Here is a 24,467-nt window from a genome sequence, read left to right as displayed (position 1 = left end):
TTTTGTTTGTTTGGAATTTAGTCCTTTCAATCATAGATACTCAGCAATACATATTGGTGCTACCGCAGCTTTCTGTTTTCAGGAAGCTTTGTACAGCAAACCACCAGGCATGATCTGCATACTACTCCTACCAGCCATGATTTGCCTGCATTACAAAGAATTAGTGATAAAATCACTGGATATAATATCTGTATGTAATGTAATAAAAACAGAAATATTTTTTTTCTAGTAATTTCTTTACCATTTTGATGAGAGATCCAAGGGGGAACCAGGAAAGGCACAATATTGGCATATTAATAGTTTTAGGAGCTACCTAATTCCAGGGAGCTTGTATAAATAAATATTATAAAGCCAACATTTGCAGGGAGAAGAGAGCTGAACTTTATATAAATCCAAGCTGCATGATCTTTTGTATTTTAGTGTTAACTTACTAGTGGAAAACTTGTGAGCATCACATACATGCCCCTCTTTTCATATAAATACTTCATCCCCTCTTGTCTTTTGCTTGTGTTCTGTTGATTTATTGTTATTTTGCTGTATTGATCACTTTATATTGATAGAGTTTACTGACAGAAGAATATATCCATTTGTATACTCATAAAGTAGTTGAGCACCCGTGTCATTTGTGCCAAATGGTTCACCACACCAGGACTGGGCAATTTTCTGCAATAGTAGAAACCCAGTAAAGACTCTGTCCTAATCTATCCTATACTAAACAAAACAAAACAAAATAACCAACCTAAAAAAAAGATTGTAAAGTGTGTGAATGTTCTTTTTTTTAATATGCTATGCTAAGATAAATAAAGTAAAGAAAGATTAAGGGTAAAAGTGTCATTCATAGAAATGGCTGGAGAGGATACATTTTCATCAGTGAGTGATCTAGCAAACCTGGAATGGATCTCTTCAAAGTAATTTGCTATATAGCAAATTATTTAAATGCAGGACCAGATCCATTCCAGTTTTTTTTTTTTTTTTTTTTATAAGCAACCAACAAATTGAACACATACAGAAAATTATTCAGACAAAATGTATAAAGTCATTGTGAAAAAAAAACATTCCAGGTTTGCTGGATCACCGACTTCACTGGTGAAAGTGAATATTCTCCAGCCTTGGGGAGCTTCAATAAATCAGGCCCAAAGTTAGAGTGGAAACCAGATTAGGAAGCAATTAGAAATAGTAAATTAAATACTAAGATGTATGTCTCTCAGAATAGTGTGGTGGGCAGAAAATCTGACTACTACAAGTTCAGTAATACATCACATGTTCATATCTATTCAATAAAAAAAAGTTCTACAAATGAAGTACAGTTATGAAGGGAAACTTTAAAGAAAACTGAAGCCTTTCTGTAAATGTGTTTTCTATTTTCTGCTTTGTCTGGTATGTGCCTTGCCAGGCGTTTAATGAGCATGAACCGTAGTAAAACACGTGGGCCAGGCCCTAAGTACTGAATTATTAACACACACACTGTGATACCTAGAATATACATTATACATGCATCTTGAGAGGTGTTTTAAAAGCTAATAGCATATTTATGTATGTCTTTGTTGTCATAATTATTTTTTGTAATGGACTCTATTTTATAGTAACCTTTGTGTTTTTACAGCAAACAATGGATAGTAATAAGCAATGCACAGGTTCTAGTGTAAATTGGAAAACTCATACAAATATTCTTAACACAAGTATATGCTAACATTTGTACAAACTGTTTTGGGGAATACATCACATCACAAGACTTCTTATGAGCTGATTGGATTTACAATGATCAGCCAATCATTAAAACCACTAATAGGTAAAGTAAATAGGATTGATTATGAAGGTACAATGGCATATTTCAAAGGGTGGGATATATTAGGCAGGTAAGGATCAGTCAGTTCAAGGTGCCGAAATTTGGATAAAAGGACAAACGTCAAGATTTTTGTGGCAAGAGCCTCATTCTAGACAACTAGGGTCGGAGTGTCTTCAAAATGGAGGGTAAATATCTAGCAAAAGTGGTCTAAGAATAAATGCCTGGTGCACTTGTGACAGGGTCCTGGGTGCCCAAAACTTTTTGGTGCACATAGAGGATGGGAAAGCTAGTCAGTCTGGTCCAATCCCACATATGAGCTAATGAGCTAAATTACTAAAAAACATAATGTGGTCATGAGAAAAAGGTGTAACATAATGCATTGCTCATGGGGCCCCATAGCTTCAGACCAGTCATAGTGACCATGTTGTTTCTTGTTCATCAACAAAAATGAGCACCAGATATGCAACAATTAAGAAAAAAGATTGTCTGCACTGATGAATAACATTTTTGTTAGATTATGTGGATGGCCAGGTGCTAGTACATCATCCATATGTGGAAAAGATGGCAGAAGGTTACATGACAGACCACTGCTAGAAGACAGAAGACAGACCACTGTAGCAAGTGGGGAAGTATATTTAGGTGCTCCAGATACCTAGGATCACCATCAGTACTGAATACTGGCTAACACTACACTACAGGAACATTTTTTATGTCCAATATAATGTAAGATTTGTGTTCTTGTTGTACTGTTTTGTCTATTTATAAAACATTTCAATCATAAAAAAATTCCAAAAGAAAGAAAGAACCAGTGGATGCATGTAAAAGGATAATGCAAAGGACTGATCATGTCAATCCTAATGATATTAGAGTAAATTTCCTGAACATCATGTGCTTTCCGTAATCCATCAAGCTGCTCCCACAGTGAACATTCTTTGCATTGCTGTGAATTTTTAGAACATATGGTTTCATATACCACTCTGCATGAATAAGCTTGGAATATTTCACATTTGAAAGAATTTCCAGCCGCACAGTTAACCTATAGAGGCCTGACATACACAGAGCTAAAGCTACATTTAGGGAAAAATGACTTGATGGTTCTGGGTGATATGTTGACAGGATCAATCTGTTGTCAGCTTCTAAAATAGTAGATATCTCTACTAGCGCCAAAGTAATACCTTCAAAATGAACTCTACTCAGTGTAATAATATGAGAAAGAAAATGTCCTGCTTAAGAGTAGACACGAAAGAATACCAAATATTATCATTATTAGACCTAAAATTATTTTTCATGAGCCTCTCTGATTTAGCTTTACTTTGTTATTAGAGCCTGACTTTTCCCAACTTAATAGCTGTGTTCCACGCATTGCCTTCCTCTTTCCGTGTATACAGAGAAGTCACTTGATAGGGCTTAGTCCCCAGTGAAAAAAACTACATCCTATCAGATAAACACACCCCCTATATAAGAATAGAGTATCTGTTCGAAGTTTGAAATGGAGCAAAGGTTCACTTCAGAGTCCATTTTATATGGTATGAGATAAAACCCAATGTGGAATTTTTGATGGTAATTGTGGAGATCACTTCACCCATTTACAACTTTCCCATACATCAGATGATTGAGGAAACACTGGCCTGCTGTTATTTATTTTGCATAATCCAGGTATTGGAACCAATTTTGTTTTTTTACAGTTATCTTTAGAGAGATTTCCTCTTTAATATTGATAATAGAGTTGGTCGAATGTTGAAATCTCTGTGGGATTTTATTGCAGCAGATTTCTTTACTTCCTGTTTGATGAAACTGATGTCAGCTCAACTGAAAGCTAGAACATGTTTTTGGCTAGACATACACCTAAAACATCTTCTTTTACAGAGAATCAAAATTCATTTTTTATTTTAGGTGTACTTTTTAGGTGACTTTTTAAACATGCAATGACATAATAATACAATGTCTGCAAAGAGCTACACAACCACGTCTTCACAGATATGGAAAATGTATAGAATAAACATGGCCAAATAATATATATTAACATGGTCATCTGGACCAGCGGTTCCCAACTGGTGGTGGTCGGCGGCTCTGTCCCCCGTATGGACACAACCCGCCTACTCTCTCATCGCAGGCTCAGTCCTGCATGCTAAACATTTCGGGGGGAGAGTAGCGCAAGGCAGGATGTTTAGCAAGCAGGTCTGAGCCTGCGGTGGGAGAGTGGGTGAGTTCTGGCATCATGACATCACTCTGGGGGAAGTTTCTGGTCCGGATTGGTGGCCACTGATCTGGACAGCAGGATAAGTAACATGGTAGCACATGGCTTCATGTGTTTTCAGCCTATGACTACAAAACCCTGACTATCACTATCTGTCTTACTCCATGCACATTAATTTATTTATTTCCAAGCAAAATGATGCTGCTGCCTTGACAATAGGCATAATTGTTTACAATTTGATATTTCATCTTGCCAAGCATTTTAAGTTGAGCTAATGCTTTACAGTTACACAGCTCTAGCATTGTATTTTCATTAAACCTCATTTAGGTACAAACTTTCATCATCACTTGCAGTAAAAGCCAATCAAAAAGCACGAACTGCAGTACGTGCAGTAAAAGCCAATCAGAAATCAGCCTTCTGTGACTTATCCTAGGCAGAGCAGCAAAAGCTGAATTTTGATGTCATTTGTATTTTAATCCATTGTTATGCTGTCACCTTTTTTAAAAAAAAAAAAACAATATCCAACGTGTGTTTCTGTTACATTTTATCAAGTTAATTACCATTTAATTCTCTTTTATTTGTAGCATTTGGTCAACCTGCAGCGAAAGGTAAAAGGCCAAAAGAACCAGCAGAGAATAAGATTAAACCAGGAATAAAGAAACTTAAACCCAAAGTTACCAAATTAAAAGAATCAACAGAGCCCATCACCAAAGTGCAATCCATCATGACCCAAGTCATGGACAAAGGTCGTTTCCAGAAACCTCCACCTACTCTGACTATGTCTGCAGGGCAGAGCATAGAGCTGAGATGTAAAGGAGACAAAATAGTGTGGAGCTACCCAGAGTACCTGGACACATTCAAAAACTCCAGACTCAGGTAAAACAAAACAAAAAAAAGTTAAAAATTAGTACAATACTGATGTAAAAGTACAGTACTACTCTTTCAAGAAAAAAGGTCCGCATTTCTATAATTTGTTTCATGATAGCTGGTGGTCTAATGCTCGTAGATTAATGAAAATGTTTGCTGCACCCTATACCTAGAACTAGTATGCAGATATGTATTTCTCCCTTTACCCCAATAGATGCACATATCTAAACTTTATAAAAACCAGTTGGCTAGTGTACGACCCAGACAGCTGGCATGTTCTAAAGCAGTGATCACCAACCTTTGGAACCTCATGGACCACTACAAACATAATTTCCCCATAATTTCCGCATGCGCGGGGAGCCGTGTGTCACTTAAAGGGGAAGAAACTTCCCCAGAGTGACATCATGAACCCAGAACTTGCTCTCCCATCGCAGGCTCAGACCTGCTTACTAACATCCTGGGGGACAGTAGCGCAGGGCTGTAGACACAACAAACATTATGTCCATATGGGGGACATGATCAGCGGGGTCCCCCATATAAACACAACTTTAGGTGGCAGTGACCTAGAGACCTTAAGATCCCATGTTGAGCAATTCTTCCTTTAGGTTCCCTTATAACTGGTCTCCCATCCAGTTTAATGTGTCAGTAAAATTTCCCTCTTAAAAGTCAAAGATACTTTTAGGCATTGAGAAGAAAATGCTGTGGGATGGCCCTTTAGATGTCCTGCCCAGTAATTACATCTAAACCTTTAGTGCAGAGATTTTCTTAAAAACCAGTAGCTCCATAGATAGAAAAGGGGTACAAAACTACTTTGTGTACTGCTACATAGAAGGCAAAGTCTAAATGTTGGTCAGTGATGGGCCTTTATAAATTCTGTTCCTACACCACAAATGTCCCATATTTGTTCATATCTTCTTCCAAGGGAAGTATACAGAATACAAAAGCCAAATATTCTTGCCTTACGCATCCCATATTTTAACACATATGTGGGTTGCTGTAAAATCTTTTACTGGAAACAAGAATGCCCCAGTGATTATATTTCAGTTTTTTGCCAGAACATGTATTTTTAACAAATTTCCTAAGGTTTTTTTTTCAATGCTGAGCCGGCAGGTTCACCACATGTCATTTGAAGATTTTAGCATTTCTGGAATTCCACATTTTCACTCTTCCCTCTGGTCGATTTTTTCTCATCTTAGATTTAATTTAATTTGTGCTCTGTTTTCCTATGGCTTATATTGGTGGAGTATGGTATTTCAGTTTACAGCTAACACACAGTTCCTTAGTGTTACAAAATAATGGAAGACATTTACCACAGAGGGTTTTTGTGGAATATGTAAAGTTGAATTATTTTTTTACTGTTTTTATTCGTAAAGTATACGTAAACCCAATCATTACAATCCAACATGAGCCTTATCATGTCATCTCAAAACTAATTTACAAAATTTCAAAGCTGGACTAAACCCTGCAGCACTTACCTATCCACGCTCCTTTACTGGTGCCACCATTTTTATTTAAATTCTATCGTATGTCCTGCAATGATCAATAAGCCATCTTGATTACCAGGACTTGTGCGGGATTTTGTTTATCTCAGACAAATGCAAAAGAAGTTGGGAATGCTGAGTTTTCCTGGCAACAAAAAACGGACGCTGCACATGTGCAACTCAACTTTTGCACATATTCCCAGCACGAGGTAAGACGATCTGTAATTGCAGAAGGGACATCACCTGTCTTTTTTTTGCAATACCCATAATATGGAACTTTAGTTCCACTTTAATATCTTCAGTTTTCATTAAAATAATACCTGAAGATTTTTCTCCTGTTTATGCAAAGGGTTTCCAGATGAGACTACTAGTGCCCTTTACCCCACATTTCATTGACATGGAGCATTGTTATCATCATCAGGAATGCAGCCCAGGTAAATGGCACAGAAACGGAGTGCATGTATGTGGATATAAAGTGGCTATAAAAAGATTTCAGAAATTAGGTGCCACAAAGCATTTTAAAAAAGGTAAAAATCTCAATCATGTGTGATACACAGCGCTTTGGTAAACTATTTGTCATTCTGTTAGGGTTTCTTCATTTTTTAAGGACTTGTTCACACTATACATGGTAAACACTGCCACTCACTTTAGTATTTGCAGGTGCCCTGCGTACAACTGCAGTTCATTTTCAATGGGACCCAACACAGGGGAAATCTCTCCTGCTGTATTTTTTTTTTCTTTGCAGCATTCCACTGGTTCTGTGCACTGCAACGCAAATGTTTTGTCTATATGCCATGCAACTGCAGTCCTTTTTAAAATGAAAGACAATGCATTGTAGTTCACAGCAATAAAGCATTCAGTAATGTATGTATATAGCAGTACATTTTATGTGAACAGGAACAAAGAAAATGTCATCTGATAGGTAATTAAAATGGTTAGTCTTATTCTAGACCAACCAATAGCAATGAGGCAGATATACCTTCATTTTTAGTAACACAAGTATTTTCTTTGTCAGAAAGTATCTTTAATGTTTTCTTTTTTTTTGTAACCTGTTCCAAAGGCAGTGTTGCTCTTTGAAGTTTTTCTGGTAAAAATATGTTCAGCAGATATGCCTTTATCAAAAAGTAGACTATTCCAGACTTTGTATTAACTGGTATTCTGTTACATTTAACAATGGTTTCAGAAGAATGATTCATGGTCATAAATTTTTATTAAAGTGGCATTTAAATATAAAGAAGGGTTTTTAAGAAGAATTTGTTTTTGTTGCCAAAACTTTGTAGATGCTGTACTGCCAAAGATGTAAGCCTGGATAGGATTTATTATAATAAAACAAAATTTATTTGGTATAAGCTCTCCTCTTACTTTGGTTTTTAGTGGTATGGACAGAACGCCTGTGGTTTTGTTTTTGGAGCTTCCACCTATTTTCTAGTTTAAACTGCCATGGTTTTGGGCTTATAATTCAAATTGCATGGGACAAGGTGGTCTAGACATACAACTCAGCTATGAGTCCCTTCTAGGTCGCTTTGTCGCTTCATACATTCTCTGATTTTAGTATATCAATTCAGTAAGAAATGTACATCTTCACAACCTAATGTTGCTATAAATGCTTACCTACTACTTATTGACTGTTTTGTTTTGGGCAGTGAATACAAACCTATAGTAATAGTCTGTAGCCTTTTCTCCTTCTTCTCATGCTATATACTTCAGGTAAATGAGAATTTATTTTTACCTAGTAAGGCATAATAAACTAGGTTTTGGAAGAGGATTTCACACCTACAGGAAACAATAAAATTCATATTTTATTTCAAATTTAGAAAAAAAATATTTTACTTTACAGTCCAATGGGAAAATTGACCCAGTGTATGGCCACCATAAGTGTATGGGTAAAGATGTCGATTCCAGTATACTTATGTATATATATAAAAAAAGATTTGTGTAATTTATATTAGCACCTCAAATTATCTTTAGACTAGATATTGTTAGCTTGTCCAAGCTTTGACTTCAGCAGAGAAATAAAATCAACTTAACTATGGGTGACAATCATTTTAACAAAAAGGTAATATAAGGCAATGATCACCATGGGCCCCTAACTTTATGTTTTAGGAAACAGAAATAGATTGTATTTGGAGATGTATTGAATATGTAGATGTATTTAAAAGGTATCAGCTTTAAACACTTATCAAACATTAAATTAAAAAAAATGTAGAAAAGATTGGTTAGTCAAATAACTTAATGTAAATGTCTGAAGTAAAAGGCCACATAAAAAGTTCAATTGCCTAATAATGAAAACATACTGTGGTGTCATAAAGTCATGAAACCATCTAGAACCAGTTGCTACCACAGTGGTGATTCCATATTTATATATTGTGTCCTGCTATTTTGTTTTGCTGTATTTTTACCTTCAGATATAAACTGAAACAGATTTTCTAGTTTCTAACCCTATAGAGCACTGTCAAAAAACATTACATTTACACTGTGAAATTGAGGGTGAGAAAGTACAAACTGCTCCCTTCTTATGTCCTCTATTAAATCCTGTTTGTCCTTGCTATGACTAAAGCTATGTATGCAAGTCAGATTTATGTTTGCTGAAAATGGTCTTTTGTGAATGTGGAATGAGTGAGCTCTGTATGCACAGTGCTGTTCAGTCCTATGGAGAGGGCAAGGAGACAGTAAAAGGAGGTAACAGTGCCCATTCCCTGTCATCATTTTGTAATCAGCAATGGTGGATCACTAGTCAACGTTAGAAGACTGCTGTACACACAGTTATTTTTCTCTGAGATGATCATGATCAATCAGGCTTGTAGAAGTAGGAAAAACTCTCACAGGAATGTCAAAGTCACTGTCATTCTATTCTTTCTTTTGGTGTGCCACAGTCCCTGTTTATTAAGGAAACTGATACAAAACCAACATCAAATATGCCTCCCAAATTAAAAATAGTGTTGTGAAATAAATATTAGGGGGTGAAAAATATAAAGCAGGCCAATAAGGGTGAAGCTGTACATGACATTTATAGCCAAAGTGCAGATACTAGACATGCCACATAGTGAGGGCATCAAAGTAACTCAACAAGCATTGGAAAACCATGAAAGTCACTAAACCTCTGAGACTTATACTCAATTAGTTTAAATTCAGCAACATCAATTTCTTTTAGTTTCCAGCACCCCAATGGAACACCCCCATGTGTTCCCAATTTATATTAGATCATCCTATTTTCTAGATATAGGAAAAAGGGCATTTCTATACCATCACTATTTCAGTGAACTACTGTATATGTCAAGTGTACAACTGGATATTTTTCCCAGAAATTCCACAGGAAACAAAAAGAATCTCAGTTTATAATCAGGTCACACCAGTAGATGGCGCTGACATGAGTTTGATACACACTTTTACAATAAAAACACAGAGCCATGTATTTAAGGGCAATAGTAACTAAATATCATTTAACACCAAGTGACCCATCATAACCAACTTAAAAGTAAAAAATACTTCAACCTGAAAAAAGAGGAAAAAAAGACAGAGGCAATGGGATTGTAATGTTTCCTCCTATAAATACATGTTTTAAAAGTAACTCACCAAAGATTTCTTTATTCATTTTATTTTCATTTTATTGCAATTTCTATAGACAGATGCATTTTGTACCCTATGTTTATACTTAACTCATTTAAGTCATTAATTAATTTGGCAAAAATAGGTACCTTAGTTTATGAACTGGACAAGTGGGTTGTACAGTATAACTGAAGACTTAAATAGTACACACTATTTAAATTACTGTGACACATCCTGGGATGATATTTGATGTCTGATAGAACATTTTAATTTAAAGAACATTTCAAGTTAATATTGTTAAAACAATACCGATCCACATACTAAAAGTGCTCATCTGCCCTCGCTTTTTTTAAACATTCCTTATTTATAAGACAACTTTGAAAACTGACATATACAAAAACAAAAAAATAAAAAACAATCAACAAAGGCAAAGACCAGCAGGTTTAGGCAAAAACCTTGCTGCAACACTCACCTTATATAGAAATAAAAGAAAACAACAAGGGCTAATAAATTTGTATCATGTGGGATAGATACCAAGGCAAAAGGTAGTTAAATGCCAGGGTAGATAACAAATATATGAGGGACACGACACAGGGGAGAGATATCCGGGAGGAGGGGTGCAGGCAAGGAGCATGGGGAGGGTAAGTAGAACAGCAGCTAGAGGAAAACATGTAGTAAAAATGGTGAGGTATACAAGATCTGACCACATTTTCTAAGTGACACACAACAGTTGTGTAATGCCTTCAATAATCTGTCGTTTTGGTAGAGAAGGAACAATGCTGGGTCCCACGTTATAGGGCAGTCTGTGAATTACATGGCGATCTCCCTAACCCCACCCTAGAAGGGCCGTTGTACTGGACGGGTTCAAAAAATACGCAGGATGGTTCCCTTATCCTCCTGGGCCTCCAGCAAACTTCTGGGACTGCGGGAAAGTACTGATGTAGCCTCTCAGGCATCCTGTACTACCTAGACAAGATTTTAAACTTTGCTACAGAAAGAGGATTTGTGGGTCAATGCCCTCACTTTTTTAATGTTTTACTCAAATATGCAAAAAAAGATATAACTCCTTTAATAATGCTGATATCCAGCTAGATGAAACAAGGAAAAGATTCCTCCAAAAGTATATATAGGGCAATAACCAACTGTATACTTCTGTAATTCATTTTTTACACTAGACCAGCAGTCGCCAACCTTTTGGACCTCATGGACCACTAAATTCATAATATTAAATCCCGTGGATTATTAATATTAATCTTTTTATAAAGATAAATACAGGTGTAAATAATGATCTACCTAATGGTGCCTGATGAGGACTGTAGAGGTTCTGATTCATTGATCAGCTCACGGTTAAGTGAAGTATTACTATTATCATTAGTTGCATTATCTTTGGTATTACTAAAAAAAATGCAAAATATTTGTTTGTATTTTTTTACTCATTCTGAGTTTATTTCATTCGAATCTAAGACCAAACAAGAAATTATAGGTATTAAAGTCAAACTATTTGATGCCATTAAATATAACAGTTAAAGAAAATACACAGTTAGGGTTATACTTACATACATACCTAAAAGAGCATTTGAGAACATTTGAGACCACCAAAATTTTCTTGTGGACCACTAGTGGGCCACGGACCACTGGTTGGCGACCACTGCACTAGAGCATCTAGTATCAAATATTTTCTCATCTTATCTAGTCTCAAAAATGCTTGGATAAAGATACTTTACAAAAAGTAAGATAAAGATACTACTTACAAAAGCCTAATAAAGTAAGCAGAGTGCAGTGAGTGTTGGTCAGAAATAAATGCTGGGGTATAACCTAAGAAAGTGACAACTAGTTATGAAATCCAGCAGCTAAGTGAAACTATCCAATGTTAGTTGACAGTGATACATACATGTCAGGATAGGTATGAAGTGACCTATTGTACTTCTGGGCTTCCACAATGCATACAGAAACTAAAATACCAGTAAACTGCAGAGGTGACTGTGCAAGTCAAAAATTATCCGTGGGCAATGACTATCAAGAGTGGGAAAGCACTTTATCAAAGCAACATATAAATGGGAGAAACTCATAGTAACTCCTGAGAATAAAACACTGTCCAACTGGATCTGCAAACAACTAGGTAATAGAAAAGTTTGGTTGAATGGATATTTAAGGTGGGTCCTCATATCACATAGTTATAGCAATTCTGAAGATTGTGCCAAAATTGTGCAGCCATATTGTAAGATATATAGTGAGCATAAAGTCAAATTTATTTAGTGGCTATGATTAGGTGTTACTGGGAAAGGAAGCAAATGGGGATCTAACAAATGAGCAAACTTAAAAAAAGCCAAGACAGAACCATGTATAACATAATAAGTTCTATGTTGTCCCAGGCAGCCATATTATTGAGGGTTCCTCATATGTGACATGAATGAGTCTACTTTCTAAAGCCAGCACTGTGCATTGACAACCTCCCCGCTTGATCCATCACATATCCGACTTCCAAATCAGTCTGATGACTTACATGGATTACTTTTAGAGGAAGTTTATGTAGAGGATATTATCATTACAGGTAATACTAAGAGTTACAGAATACAATATTGGTATGATACTGGAACTGTTCAGGGCTCCTTACTGGAAGATTTTTTATAGGATGGACTGTGGGACAAATTAAATGTGTTTTTCTGAACTAGGATTCTTCAAAATCTTAGGGTTCCCCCAGAATTTGCCAGGGGTTTGTAAAGTTGTAGCTGGTTCACCACCTATAGAATGGTGCCTGATTAGTTATGGGGACAACATCACCTGGCAGAGCCAGATGTATGAAGCCAAGAAACTTTTTGGCTTTCCATAACGATGACATTCTTTGGGCTGGCAACCATTTTTTTCATTGATTGATTATAGCAGGGGTTACCTGACAGCTGAAAAATAGTTTAGTGGTTCCTCAGGGTAAAATAAATACCCTGAGGAACCACTTTTCTTCCAATTTTCTTCCCCAAAACTGGGGGGGGAAGTTGGTGCGTCCTATACGACAAATGTGTTATAAAATAAATAAAATAAGATACTCACCCGATACCCGATCCTGCGTGTGTCTCTTCTTCTCGCTGGCTGCATGCAGCGTGTGTCTCCTCTCCTCTCTGGCAGCATCGTGTCTTCTCCTGGCTTCAGTGCAGAGCGAAAGAAGCCGGGACAGCGCCCCCTGCTGTTCCCTGTCCTAACTGCCGTACAGTGGAAAAAAAGCACAGAGTGATCAGAAGGGGAATTTGAATGACACAGAGTGATCAGAAGGGGAATTTGAATGACACAGAGTGATCAGAAAGGGAATTTGAAAGGCACAGAGTGATCAGAAAGGGAATTTGAATGGCACATGAGTGATCAGAAGGGGAATACCGGTATGAATGGCACATGAGTGATCAGAAGGGGAATAATCTTTCAGAATCTTTTTTTTCTAGATTTTCCTCCTTTAAAATTGGATGCGTCCTATATTCCGGAGCGTCTTATACGGCGAAAAATACGGTATAAAGGCTGTTTTAAACCAATCAGTCTATGAATAGTTAGATTTCTCAGGTTGTGTTACATTACCTCCCACACTCATGAAAATCGTAGGAGCTCAAAGTAAAATGTTAAGAAAAGCCTAATTGTGGAACACATGCCAGAACAGTAGCATTTGTTGTTACCTTGCCATGTGAAATGTGAGATTACTTGTCTGGCAAAGTAAAATAAGTGTACTAATGAAACTGATCATATATGATTGTTACCATAGAAGCCTACCCCACGTCTAGGTATTTCACTAGACACATTAGCATGTGTGCAGAAGTCAGCCATTATTTATAATGATGCTAGTTCACATGAATGTAGCGTGTTGACATGCATGGATCAAAATGTCTATACTTGTGTCTATACTGTCTGTTTTTATGTTTAATATAAAGGCTTTGAAAATGTATTTTTTAATGTGGATTATTTATAATGTTGTTTAGCCTGTAAGGTATACTTAACTCTTCCTCTGTTGTTAAGGGCACACTCCAATAAAAATACAGGAGTCATAGCCGATCTGTTAAGTATTTCAAACTTTTTGGCAATGATGCTTTGTGCCATTCCAATCCTCTATCTTTTCTCTGTAGTCTGATGATCTTGAAACACCCTTCTGGCTGTAATTCAGACACAGAATATCTAATATTAAAAAAGAATCTCAGTAATAAAAAGTTGATCATATCCACCAATCACATCCCATAATGTGTTGGAAGTTTGAATGTTGTTAGTGATGCAGGAAGCAGAGCCAGAGAAAGTTACAGAACAGAGAACGTACACTACTACTTCTCTCTAAGAAGCTGTGTGTATATACAGATGAAGAGTATTAAACAGATGATTATGTTACTGACTTATTAATGTTGCAGGTTTTACTAGGAAGCAAAGGTAGCACCACATCCTGGGTAAGGATCTGTATACCTGCTGATGTAGTTTGATTTCTTCAGACGGAGTAGTATACAATCGTAGTCAATCGTTCATAAGGTTTAAATTTCTATTCCTTTTTGTCATGAAGCTCCAGATAAGAAAATGTGGCTCTTATCACTGTCAGCCCCATTAAATAAAGTGACTTCACATATGCAAACTGCACAAGTAAAAAACTAATACCATTTAAATATTTCTGCTGCTTGGTAACAATCAAATTACAAGCCACATACTCAAATCATTAATGGTCATATTTTAGTCTCTTACCACACAGATGAAATTTAACTATGGTGTAAACCCTATTGTACAAAAATAGTTAGGTATATAGTAAATACAGTAAACAGCGGCTTCAGAAAGTATTCAGACCCCTTTGCTTTTTTTTAGTTATGTTGAAGTCTGATGCTACATTTGTTTAAACACTCTTTTTTCCCATTAATCTACACTCAATAATCCATAATGATGAAGCAAAAACAGAATTTTAGACAATTTAGTAAATTGAAAAACCTGAAATATCACATTTACATAAGTATTCAGACCTTTTGCAGCAACATTTGACATTTAGCTCAGGTGCTCCCATTTCTCTGAAATGTCTCTGCACCTTGATTGGGGTCCACCTGTAATAAATTAAATTGATTGAATATAATTTGGAAAGGCGCACACCACTCAGTAGAAGGCCTTACAGCTGACAATGTATATCAGAGGGAAACCAAGCCATGAGATCAAAGAAACCACCTGCAGCTCTGAGACTGATGTGTTGCAAGGCAACTAATCTGGGGAAAAAATTCTGCTGCACTGAAGGCTCCCAAGAGTACAGTGGCCTCCATAATTCTCAAATGGAAGAAGTTTGGCCCAACCAGTACTCTCCTAAGAGCTGGCCACCTGGCCAAACTGAGCAATCAAAGGAGAAGAGTCTTACTGAAATAAAAATTCTGTTTTCAGAAAAATGGAAAATAGAAAAATTGTACTATCAGGCTGCAACATGACAAAATTGAAAAAGTAGTACATCTCTGCAATACATGCACATGTTTTCCCTTTAATGACTGGTAAAAAGTAAAATACCTGTTGATCCGCCATAAATGCAATAGGCCATGTTTTGGGGTGACAACATGCAGCATTTTTTTGAGCTGGGTGTTGTCAGCCTTGACCAGTTTTCTTTTACCAAACTACCATTCAGTCATCTATTCAACATAAAGGCTATCCATTCTGTAATCACAAGATAAGGATTAAAATGATTAAGATGACATTGGAAGTGAGCACTAGACACGCAACGTTTCCAAGATCAACAGGTATTTTTTTTGCATATATCAAATAAATATATATAATAAAGCATTTTGAATAATATATTTAACAGACTAAAAGGGAGCAAGAAAGAGAAGCTCATTGTTAAGATTAAAATTAATGTGGAACAAAACATTCGAAATTTAAAAATTGCAGAAGGGACAGGCAATATTGCTTCTGCAATAAAATAAACCTAACTCACTGATCACAGTTTTTTTATTTAGCATTCGCTCTTCGCTCCATCGCGGGCACTGCCATATTCACCCAATCTTCTTCCTAGTCAGTTTTATGGTTTGTTTGGGCAGATTAGAATGACCAAACTTTGAAAATAACAATGTTCATTAATTCCCAGCAGCTGCAGGGGATAGTGGGATATGGAGCATATGCTGGCACCCTATATTTCAGGTTTATATACAGGTCTGTTCATAATTTGTAAGGGTGAAACGATAGTTCTGTAACAATAGTTGTTTTAAAACTAACATAAAATATTCCAAAAATGCCTTGCAATACAAGCAAACGCTTCTGAATCTCATGGTCAGTTATCCTCTTCTATTAATCCAATGCTGATAGAGTTTCTATAGAGACACTCATACACTTTGCATACTACATACACTTTGCAAGCTAAATGTTTATTTAGCAAAGTGAACAGTCTATACTAATACCCCAAAACATAAAACTGTATTCTGTAACTAGGCAAAATACAGAGCTTGGCTCCAGGCTAAAACCCACACAGTTTGGGAGTAAAGCTCAGAGTCGTTCACAGCTCCAGGGTTATTTTTAGCTGTATCTGGCATCCCCCCAAAACACTCATTTTTTGCATGTGGATCTTGATATTATTAGTGAATGTTATCTGGACAGAATTGCTCCACTGCAGTTTATAAATCACTATACGTTACCCTTGTTCCATCCCTGGTGCAATGCCAGAGCTAAAAACCTTCTGGATCCAATCCAAAATATAGACCACAGATGAATGATGCCCCTTCTCCTAATGATAATCTTTCATTGAGACTGGATAAATGTTCACACCAGATAACAACTTTGTGGGCATGGAAGTACTTTTACACCAAACGATTTTTTCATGCTTTTTTCCATTAATTGTGATAATAGAAGTAGAGGCAGGGAAACCTGTACAGAGGAAGTATGGAACATGCCCCTTTCAAAAATGATGATGTTTTATATAACTAGTAAAGCTATATCTGAGAAGTAATAAAGAAAAATGCCCCAAACTATTACAGGCCTTGTACACCAACCCTACCCATTTCTCCATTGGGTTTTATGTAGAGGAAAGACAGAGGTGACTGGCAACTATTCATTTTGGTGTCATTTATTCTGTTACTCAGCATCCCCCCATTAATTATTAAGGATTAGATTTGCCAATTGCTGCCTTCCAAAGTAATGCTGTCCCCATTCAATACAATGACAATTTTGCACACAATGCATTAGTGGATACCTCAACCAACGCTCTCTATGGAATGCCTGATGTCATTTAGCATTGCACACTGTACCTGTTGCATTAAACTGAAGAATAATTACAGTGTAGATCATCCCTCATTCAAGTCTCTGTATGATGGATCTCACAATACTATATGTCCTTTCATCACCTTTTTTCCATTCATTCCTTTTTTTTCATTTTATGTTCTGTTTTCAGTGTATTGTACCACACTGTGGATTATAACAAGGATATATAAAAAAAAATCTAGCAGCCCTGCTTCTTAGTATGAGTTAGTGTTCCAAAAAATCGTTTTTCTGTTGCAAGGAGCTCCCTGATGCCAAGAAATAAATAAAACGTGTTGGTGAACACTCCCTATATAAATTGTATTTAAAAACTGAACACTAGGTGGCAGCACGGTACCGGGTTGTGTCTATGGAATCACTGAAACTTAATTACCTGATTACAATGAAGGCAACATCAAATGGATTGTATTGTGCATATTACTGAATAACAGAGGAAATAGTGATAAATAATACATTAAACAATGAAAAAAAAACATTATTTTTTAACCAAAGCCAATCAAAATTTCTTCCTAATGTAAACATGAATAAATAGTAAAAGGTCAAAAGAATATGACAAATAATTATTGCAATCTATGGATGGTAAAGCAAACACAAAAGTCTACATAAAAAGAGGATGGGCTTATAATGTAGTAAACAATTGTATATTTGCTACCCTCATGTCACCCTGGTGGGTGTGTGCTGTGCGGGATCTTGGCCCACACTAACCCTAAGAACGTGCTGAATGGTCGGCCCCCACACATTTTCACCTCTCCAAATCTGGCCCTCTTCGCAAAAAGTTTGGACACCCTTGCCCTAAAGAAATCATGCACTGAAAGAAATAGGCAGGCTGCCATAGCTCAGGCTGACCCTTCTTTCTGGAAGTGCTATTTGGCTTTTATTGTATTGCAAATCTGATGCAAATCTAGCACACTGTCTTCTCTGGCTGCATGATTGTGAACGGATTCCAGAAATAGCCAGCATTTTCAAAAGGACAGCAATACCAGCCTGTATGTTACTTTCAATCTGGGATTAGTTTGGGAAACAGGCAGTAACCATGATGAATGTTTATGTTTTCTTTGAAAACCCTCATGTTTACAGAACTCAATAGATGAAGCATAAGACAATACACACAAATGGACTATGTATCCTAATGGGCCCATTAAAAGCTAAATCTTGTGTGTGTACACTTGTTCAGTAATTGTGGTATCCTCATGCTCACACTATTTACTAGGGGCCTGTGTTGTGTTTGGACATGTGAGCCCAAGCTATAGTATACACAATGTACTGACAAGTGTGGTCTGCTTTGAAATGTGCACTTCAGCACCCAGTACGTGCCATGTCTAAAATAAAAATATGATTTCCTCTGTTTTTGGACCTATGTGATCCTTATTTGGAATTTTACTTACATTTCATATATTGGATACCCACAATATATTGGAGTGGGTAATGGTTAAAGGGACAGCATGTGATTTATATTGCCATATATGTTCCTGTTAGGGAGATCTACCTTTACATTCTGTCAGAACAGAAGGAAATCAGAAATGTCAGAAAAGGAAATCTCACCAACCAGAATATAAAAAAAAACATTTTAGTGGGGAAAAGTGGGAAGAAATCTTTGTCCCATAGACATAGCAAACATATGTCCCCTGCCACCCACATTTCTTCCTGTTGGGAAAGGATATGATGGAAAATCCAAAACCAATTTGGCAGGAGCTAGGTCTCTTTTATACTTGCAGCCACATGGTTAGCAATTCCCAGGCACATTGCAACCTGCTGTTATGTGTGCAGGAGAGGCAAACCAAAAACAATTTAGCAGGAGGTACTTTTATGTGGTTGCCCTGCAGTTGTCCAGAGGAGGAAAAGCAACTGTACTACAAAAGAAACTTTTTGCTTTCAGGATCTGCATTGCACTACATTGTAACTGCAGTATTCAACTACATTGGAGCTGTTGGGACCATGATTGAGCCCGCAGGAGACAGCGGTTATCAACCTCAAGTCTTAAAGGGGCCCTAGGATTTAAATAAATGATAAAAAAAATCACTACTGTACTGTGTACTGTATTGATTTCTCTCTTCTCTTGTTCCTTTCCTTTACTAAATCAGCCCCGGTGAAGTTCTTATTGGATCGCTCAGTCTGACGATTCAGTCAAGCACAGCCTAAAAGCAGCCACCATGTTCAGTGCTTCTTATTTAGCTAACCAAAAGCTAACGGGGTACATAAACACATGATTAAAACAATGCTTAAAATGATTACATTTAGGAAATAGGAGGAGCATGCTTTCAGTTCTTACTCTAAAATCTTATACACGTGGATAACCAATATATAATAGCAGAGTCACCAGCTGAAAATCTAACAGAATCACACTGTCTTCTTATCGTGAATCATTCTTTCCTTGGCTGTCACATCCGTCTGGATTTGAGTGATCTAACCCAATATGAATTCAAGGATTCTTTTTTTTCATATGTATGAAAGTGGATTATTACTGCCAAAATTTGTTTTGGTTTTGGATAAGATAGATGCATTTCCCTGTAGCAAACAATAGGGGTGGCAGGGGATGTGTGCTTGTCAATGGGACAGGAAGGAATAGACATATATATTATATTATAATAAACATATTATTGCTCATGATCATGCACATTATTATGCACATTATTATGCACATTATTAGAGACAAACTTCTAACGTCTGAACAGGCCTGGGAAAATAGAGACAGTTTGATGTGAATATACGTCATCATGTAATACGAGAACATATTTCTGCATCTATTGAAACAAATGATGGAGGATAGACTGTTCCCATACATCTGACAGCAATCTTATGACTAATTTTTGATCACTTCCAAATATCCCTACAATTCAGTGAAAACAGGAAAATACACATAATAATACTTATTGTGGTGAAAATTTATCTTGGCTGTAAAAATGATGACGTCTTTTCCTACTCCTATACCCTGCACTAGGCAGACAAGTTTTATTATATATAATTATATTTATCTACTGTACATATGTCCTGTCTGGATCTTTCTCTTCCCTCTTTCTCTCACTTTACTGTCTAATTTTTTTATCAGTTCCTCTGTCTACGGGGTTGATTCACTAAAAGAATATGGGCTATTCACATAGCAAAATGAGCTCTTTGCATGAGATATTTAGCTTATCTTTCCTCATTCATTAAGGAATTTTTTCTTATGCAAGGTGATAATTTACTTTGGACTATGAACAGCCTACATTTTATTAGTAAATCAACCCCTATGTGTCCATCTCTCTTCTTGTCCCTCACGTTCAATCCATAGATGAATCCATGGGTGGACTACAAGCACTGGCACTACAAGCATTACAACCGCCCCTCCTTGAAATGAGAACACTAAAATATTAGGAGGCAATTGATTACATTTAATATCAAAGTAAAACTTTTTGTGAAATATATATTACAGCGTTGTATTAATAGTGTGGTAGATTTGCAGAATGTAACTATATTATATTATATTTGCAGAATATCTTTATATATTTCATGATTGTATTTTGTATTTAAGTGTAATGTAAGTAATTGTACAACATCCCCGCTGTTTACAACTAAAATCCTTTGGAACATTTCCATTACTTACATGAAGGAACATATATTTCTTTTTTTTTTTGACAAAGGTAAAGTCCCCCCTACCTCTTCTAAAAGGAAAGAAAAAAGACTTCAGAATGTGCCGTACTTGTCTGATCTCTGTGCAATTTCCCTTTTTCAGCTCTCTCTCTCTAGCCCTATTCCTTTTCATTATACCCCCAAAATGACCCACAATTTCTTGTTAAAAAGAAATATACTCAAGACACAACACACCCCTTCCCAGTCACCATGCAAAATTACATTTCTAAAATGTTCTGGCAATGTCTGCAGTATGATAATATAGATGAAAGGCTACCTTGTGAATGGTGATTTATATTGCAGTATATCTTTGGTTAAGTCCCACAAAGTAAATATCTGATAGAAGTTTGAAACATTGCCTAGTGATAATAATCCATATAAATAAAAATCTTTGTGCTCTGTGTATGGCAGGTGTGGCTGTAATTGCTACCAGACATATTATACATTACAGTATTTTCTGTGTGTAAGAGCAACACAATGATTATCCCATGAGGTCACAGAGGTACCTATATTGGAAAGAAAATGTAGGTTACTTGTGACACCCCTTCCAGACTTTGTGAGCCATAACTGACTAAATAACTTTATATTATGTAATTATGTCTAAGATCCGGCCTTCAAAGCAGATGAGTCATGATAACTTCCAACTCTTCACCAACACTCTTTGTGCACAAAGAACAAGTTCTGCTGTGTATTAGGAATCATTATCTGTAAGCTCGACTAATTTCCAACACACAGACAATATTGACATAATGATAAAATGAATCTTAAAAAAATGATACAAAGGTTAGTAATATATTCAGTCACCTCACCTACCCCCACCATATATTAGTCCTCTTTGATTAAACATTTTTTTTCCTATGCAAGGTGATAATTCACTTTGAATATGAAAAGCCTACATTCTATTAGTAAATCAGCCCCTATGTGTCCACCTCTCTTCTTGTCCCTCATTTACACTTACAATCCACAGATGAATCCAGAAGTGGTTTACAAGCACTTCTACTTCTTGAATTAAGAACAAAATATTAGGAGGCAGTTTATTACATTTAGTCACCTCACCTACCTTCATTGAGCACCATATATTGGTCAGCTCACATTGGACTATGAAAGTAGCCATAAACAGCCCAGAAATATCAAGTGATACTCAATTGTGCTTGTGACCAAAAAGCCATCCCATATGAGATAGGGACTGTAGGTTTGTTCTTAAGTTGAATTTATATGTAAGTTGGAACAAGTACATTATTTTAATAAATGCAGTTAGGACAGATGTATGTCTCAACATATTAGGCGGTGTGGTGTCTGTTTGTGTATAAAATCCTTACTGTGAGTTAATCACAAAGCAAAAAAAAAAAAACAAAAACTTCATGGAGCCTAGAAATGTATTTACTTCTGGAGCAAGCTGTGCTTTGATATGCAAAAAGAAACAACTGCAGACTTTGTCTTGGCCATTAAGGAGTTACAAGACGTTGCTCAGCTGTGTTTAGCAAAAGATTTCTTCAGCAAATAATGCAAATGGCCCCCCTCCACCCTATCAAGCCTCTGTCCTGCACACCAAGGAGCGGGGAAGCCCGTATATAAGAGACGTCTGTATGTCAGATGTCCTTAACTTGGGAACTACCTGTATATGCATATATATGCATGAAATTCATGCACCTTGCATTCGCCAAATTCAAAAAAAACACAGAGAGGGTTGGGATTTTTGACAATGTTTATATTATTATCAGAGACCTACTGTCCTGAAGACAATCTAATTCCCTATTTCTTGTCATGGTGTCATAAGAACAAAAATAGGGTAACATGTAGACAGTCCCATTGCACATCACACATTTGAAACATGAAACCTCAGAAGCAGTATGTATAGATGTTTTATATATGTACATGAAGTAGTATCAAAGGCCAAAAAAGGCAACTTTAACAAATGTGTATGGACATAATTTACTTGTATATAAAAATAGGATAAAAGTTCTATATAAAAATACAAATGACTACATAAGCAGGCGAGACAGTTAAGTCATATTAGCCCAGCAGATGTATTGCAGCCAACAGAGGAAAAAATGAGGTCCCATAAATGAATGTTTTAGGGCACAAAAGTCCCTTTCTCAAGGAAGAGCCACTTGTGTATTCCCTATCATCTCCTAAAATAATGCCACGGTCCTATGTAGGCCAATTACAGGCAGAAAAAAACCTGACGGATTTTTGACTTTTGCTCAAAATAATCACTGGATAAACATCAAAGGAAACAGTGACACACTAAACACATGATGTTTAGGTTCTGGGTATATGAATCATTTATTGTGTTGAAGGCTCATATTTAGTGGTGGATTTGTTGTCATTTCATAAAACATAAGCAGCATTTACTGCCTCGTATAATGTTTTAAACTGTGAAAATTATAATGATTTACCTTGAAGGTAATTGTATCTTAAAGTCGTCTTTCTACAGCCAAACAAACAGAATAACATTTCTGAACATGTCAGACTATGTATAACCCTTGGGGAATTTATGTGCATGGACAGGAAGCCATATCCTCCACATTACATCAACATTACATAATGCTCCCATCCAGTAAATAGGGCTTTTATCTATTATCCCAACTATATGTTGTCTTTCCTGATGTATATAAATCATTATCCAGGAGCAGATATTATTAATTTTATTTTGTAACTAATCTGCTTATCCAGTATATTTTACAATGTTTTTTTGTATTACTGTGATACTTTATATAGTCAGCATCTACAGTCACCATGAAAGTAAAAATTTCACGTAAAAGTAAAAGTTTGGATAAATGTCAACTCAATCACCTAAAAGCTTTTACACACTCATAGGGACTATGGTGAACTTGTGTTCTGTTCCAGCTGATTGTAGTTGTCAATTTTTTTGAAAAAGGGGTCATATTTCCCTTACTGGACTTTATTTAATCCTAGTGTATCCAGCAGAGATATACCATTGTTCAGTGCAGGGCCTTTAAGAAGGGATGCTTTTTTGACACATTTTTTTTAATGCCATTAGTTCTTTCATCAGTTTATATTCTATAATTTCCAAACTAATTGGTGTATTGAAAATCAAGTAAAATACCTTATTAGTCCTATATTTGCACATCCCAGTGTTGATAGACTTTTTGATAAAAACTCCTTGTACACTTAGGAAATCATATTTAACCAACAAACTAATAATGCAAAATAATTACCTTGTACAAAATAAATATTGGGAATGTTCCATGTATTCTGTTGGGCCTTGGGGGATAGTAGACTTAGTTGACTGTTTCTAAGAGCCATTCTCAACAAAGGTTCCTCCACGGGTTGCTAGGGGTTCCTTGAACAGTGGTTAATTTACCTCTCATTTGATAATGCTTGGATAGTTCTGGGTATAATGCCCCTTGACAAAGCCAGTGGTGTTCCAACAATGATCTCTTTAGCTGCCTTTAATTATGATTAGTGTTGGCGTTCGAATTCAGGTTGTCCTTATATTCGACCCGAATATGGCTGTTCGAATTCGGATAGACCTGACATTTATTGAATGTGTGTGATCTGCATAGCCATGGGAATCCTCCTGTCAGTGTGGGATCCCTGGGCACTAGAGGTTAAATGAGGACAAATCTCCCCATTCATCACCTCTAGTGCTTGGTAATTGGCTGAGGAAAGGTAAACCCTGATGACAGCTCAAGCGTCATCGGGATTTTCCTTTTCCCAGCCAATCACAGAGCACTAGAGATGAATGAATGGGGAGACTCGTCCCCATTTAACCTCCAGTGCCCAGGGATCCCACACTGTG

At 36.5% G+C, this 24,467-nt stretch overlaps 1 protein-coding gene across 1 annotated transcript in view; it reads left to right on the top strand.

Moving 5' to 3' along the window:
• PDGFRL (platelet derived growth factor receptor like) overlaps positions 1 to 24,467 on the top strand; it is a 53,771-nt gene that overhangs the window by 10,967 nt on the left and 18,337 nt on the right. Inside the window, exon 2 of the mRNA XM_072406177.1 lies at positions 4,568 to 4,859. Coding sequence (XP_072262278.1) covers positions 4,568 to 4,859 — 292 coding nt within the window. The remainder of the gene's footprint in view (positions 1 to 4,567; positions 4,860 to 24,467) is intronic.

The sequence above is a fragment of the Pyxicephalus adspersus genome, chromosome 3 (genome assembly GCF_032062135.1).
Source record: "Pyxicephalus adspersus chromosome 3, UCB_Pads_2.0, whole genome shotgun sequence".
Lineage (NCBI taxonomy): Eukaryota > Metazoa > Chordata > Amphibia > Anura > Pyxicephalidae > Pyxicephalus > Pyxicephalus adspersus.
The sequence above is the reverse complement of the archived record's forward strand: the minus strand, read 5'-3'. Positions and strand labels throughout refer to the sequence as shown.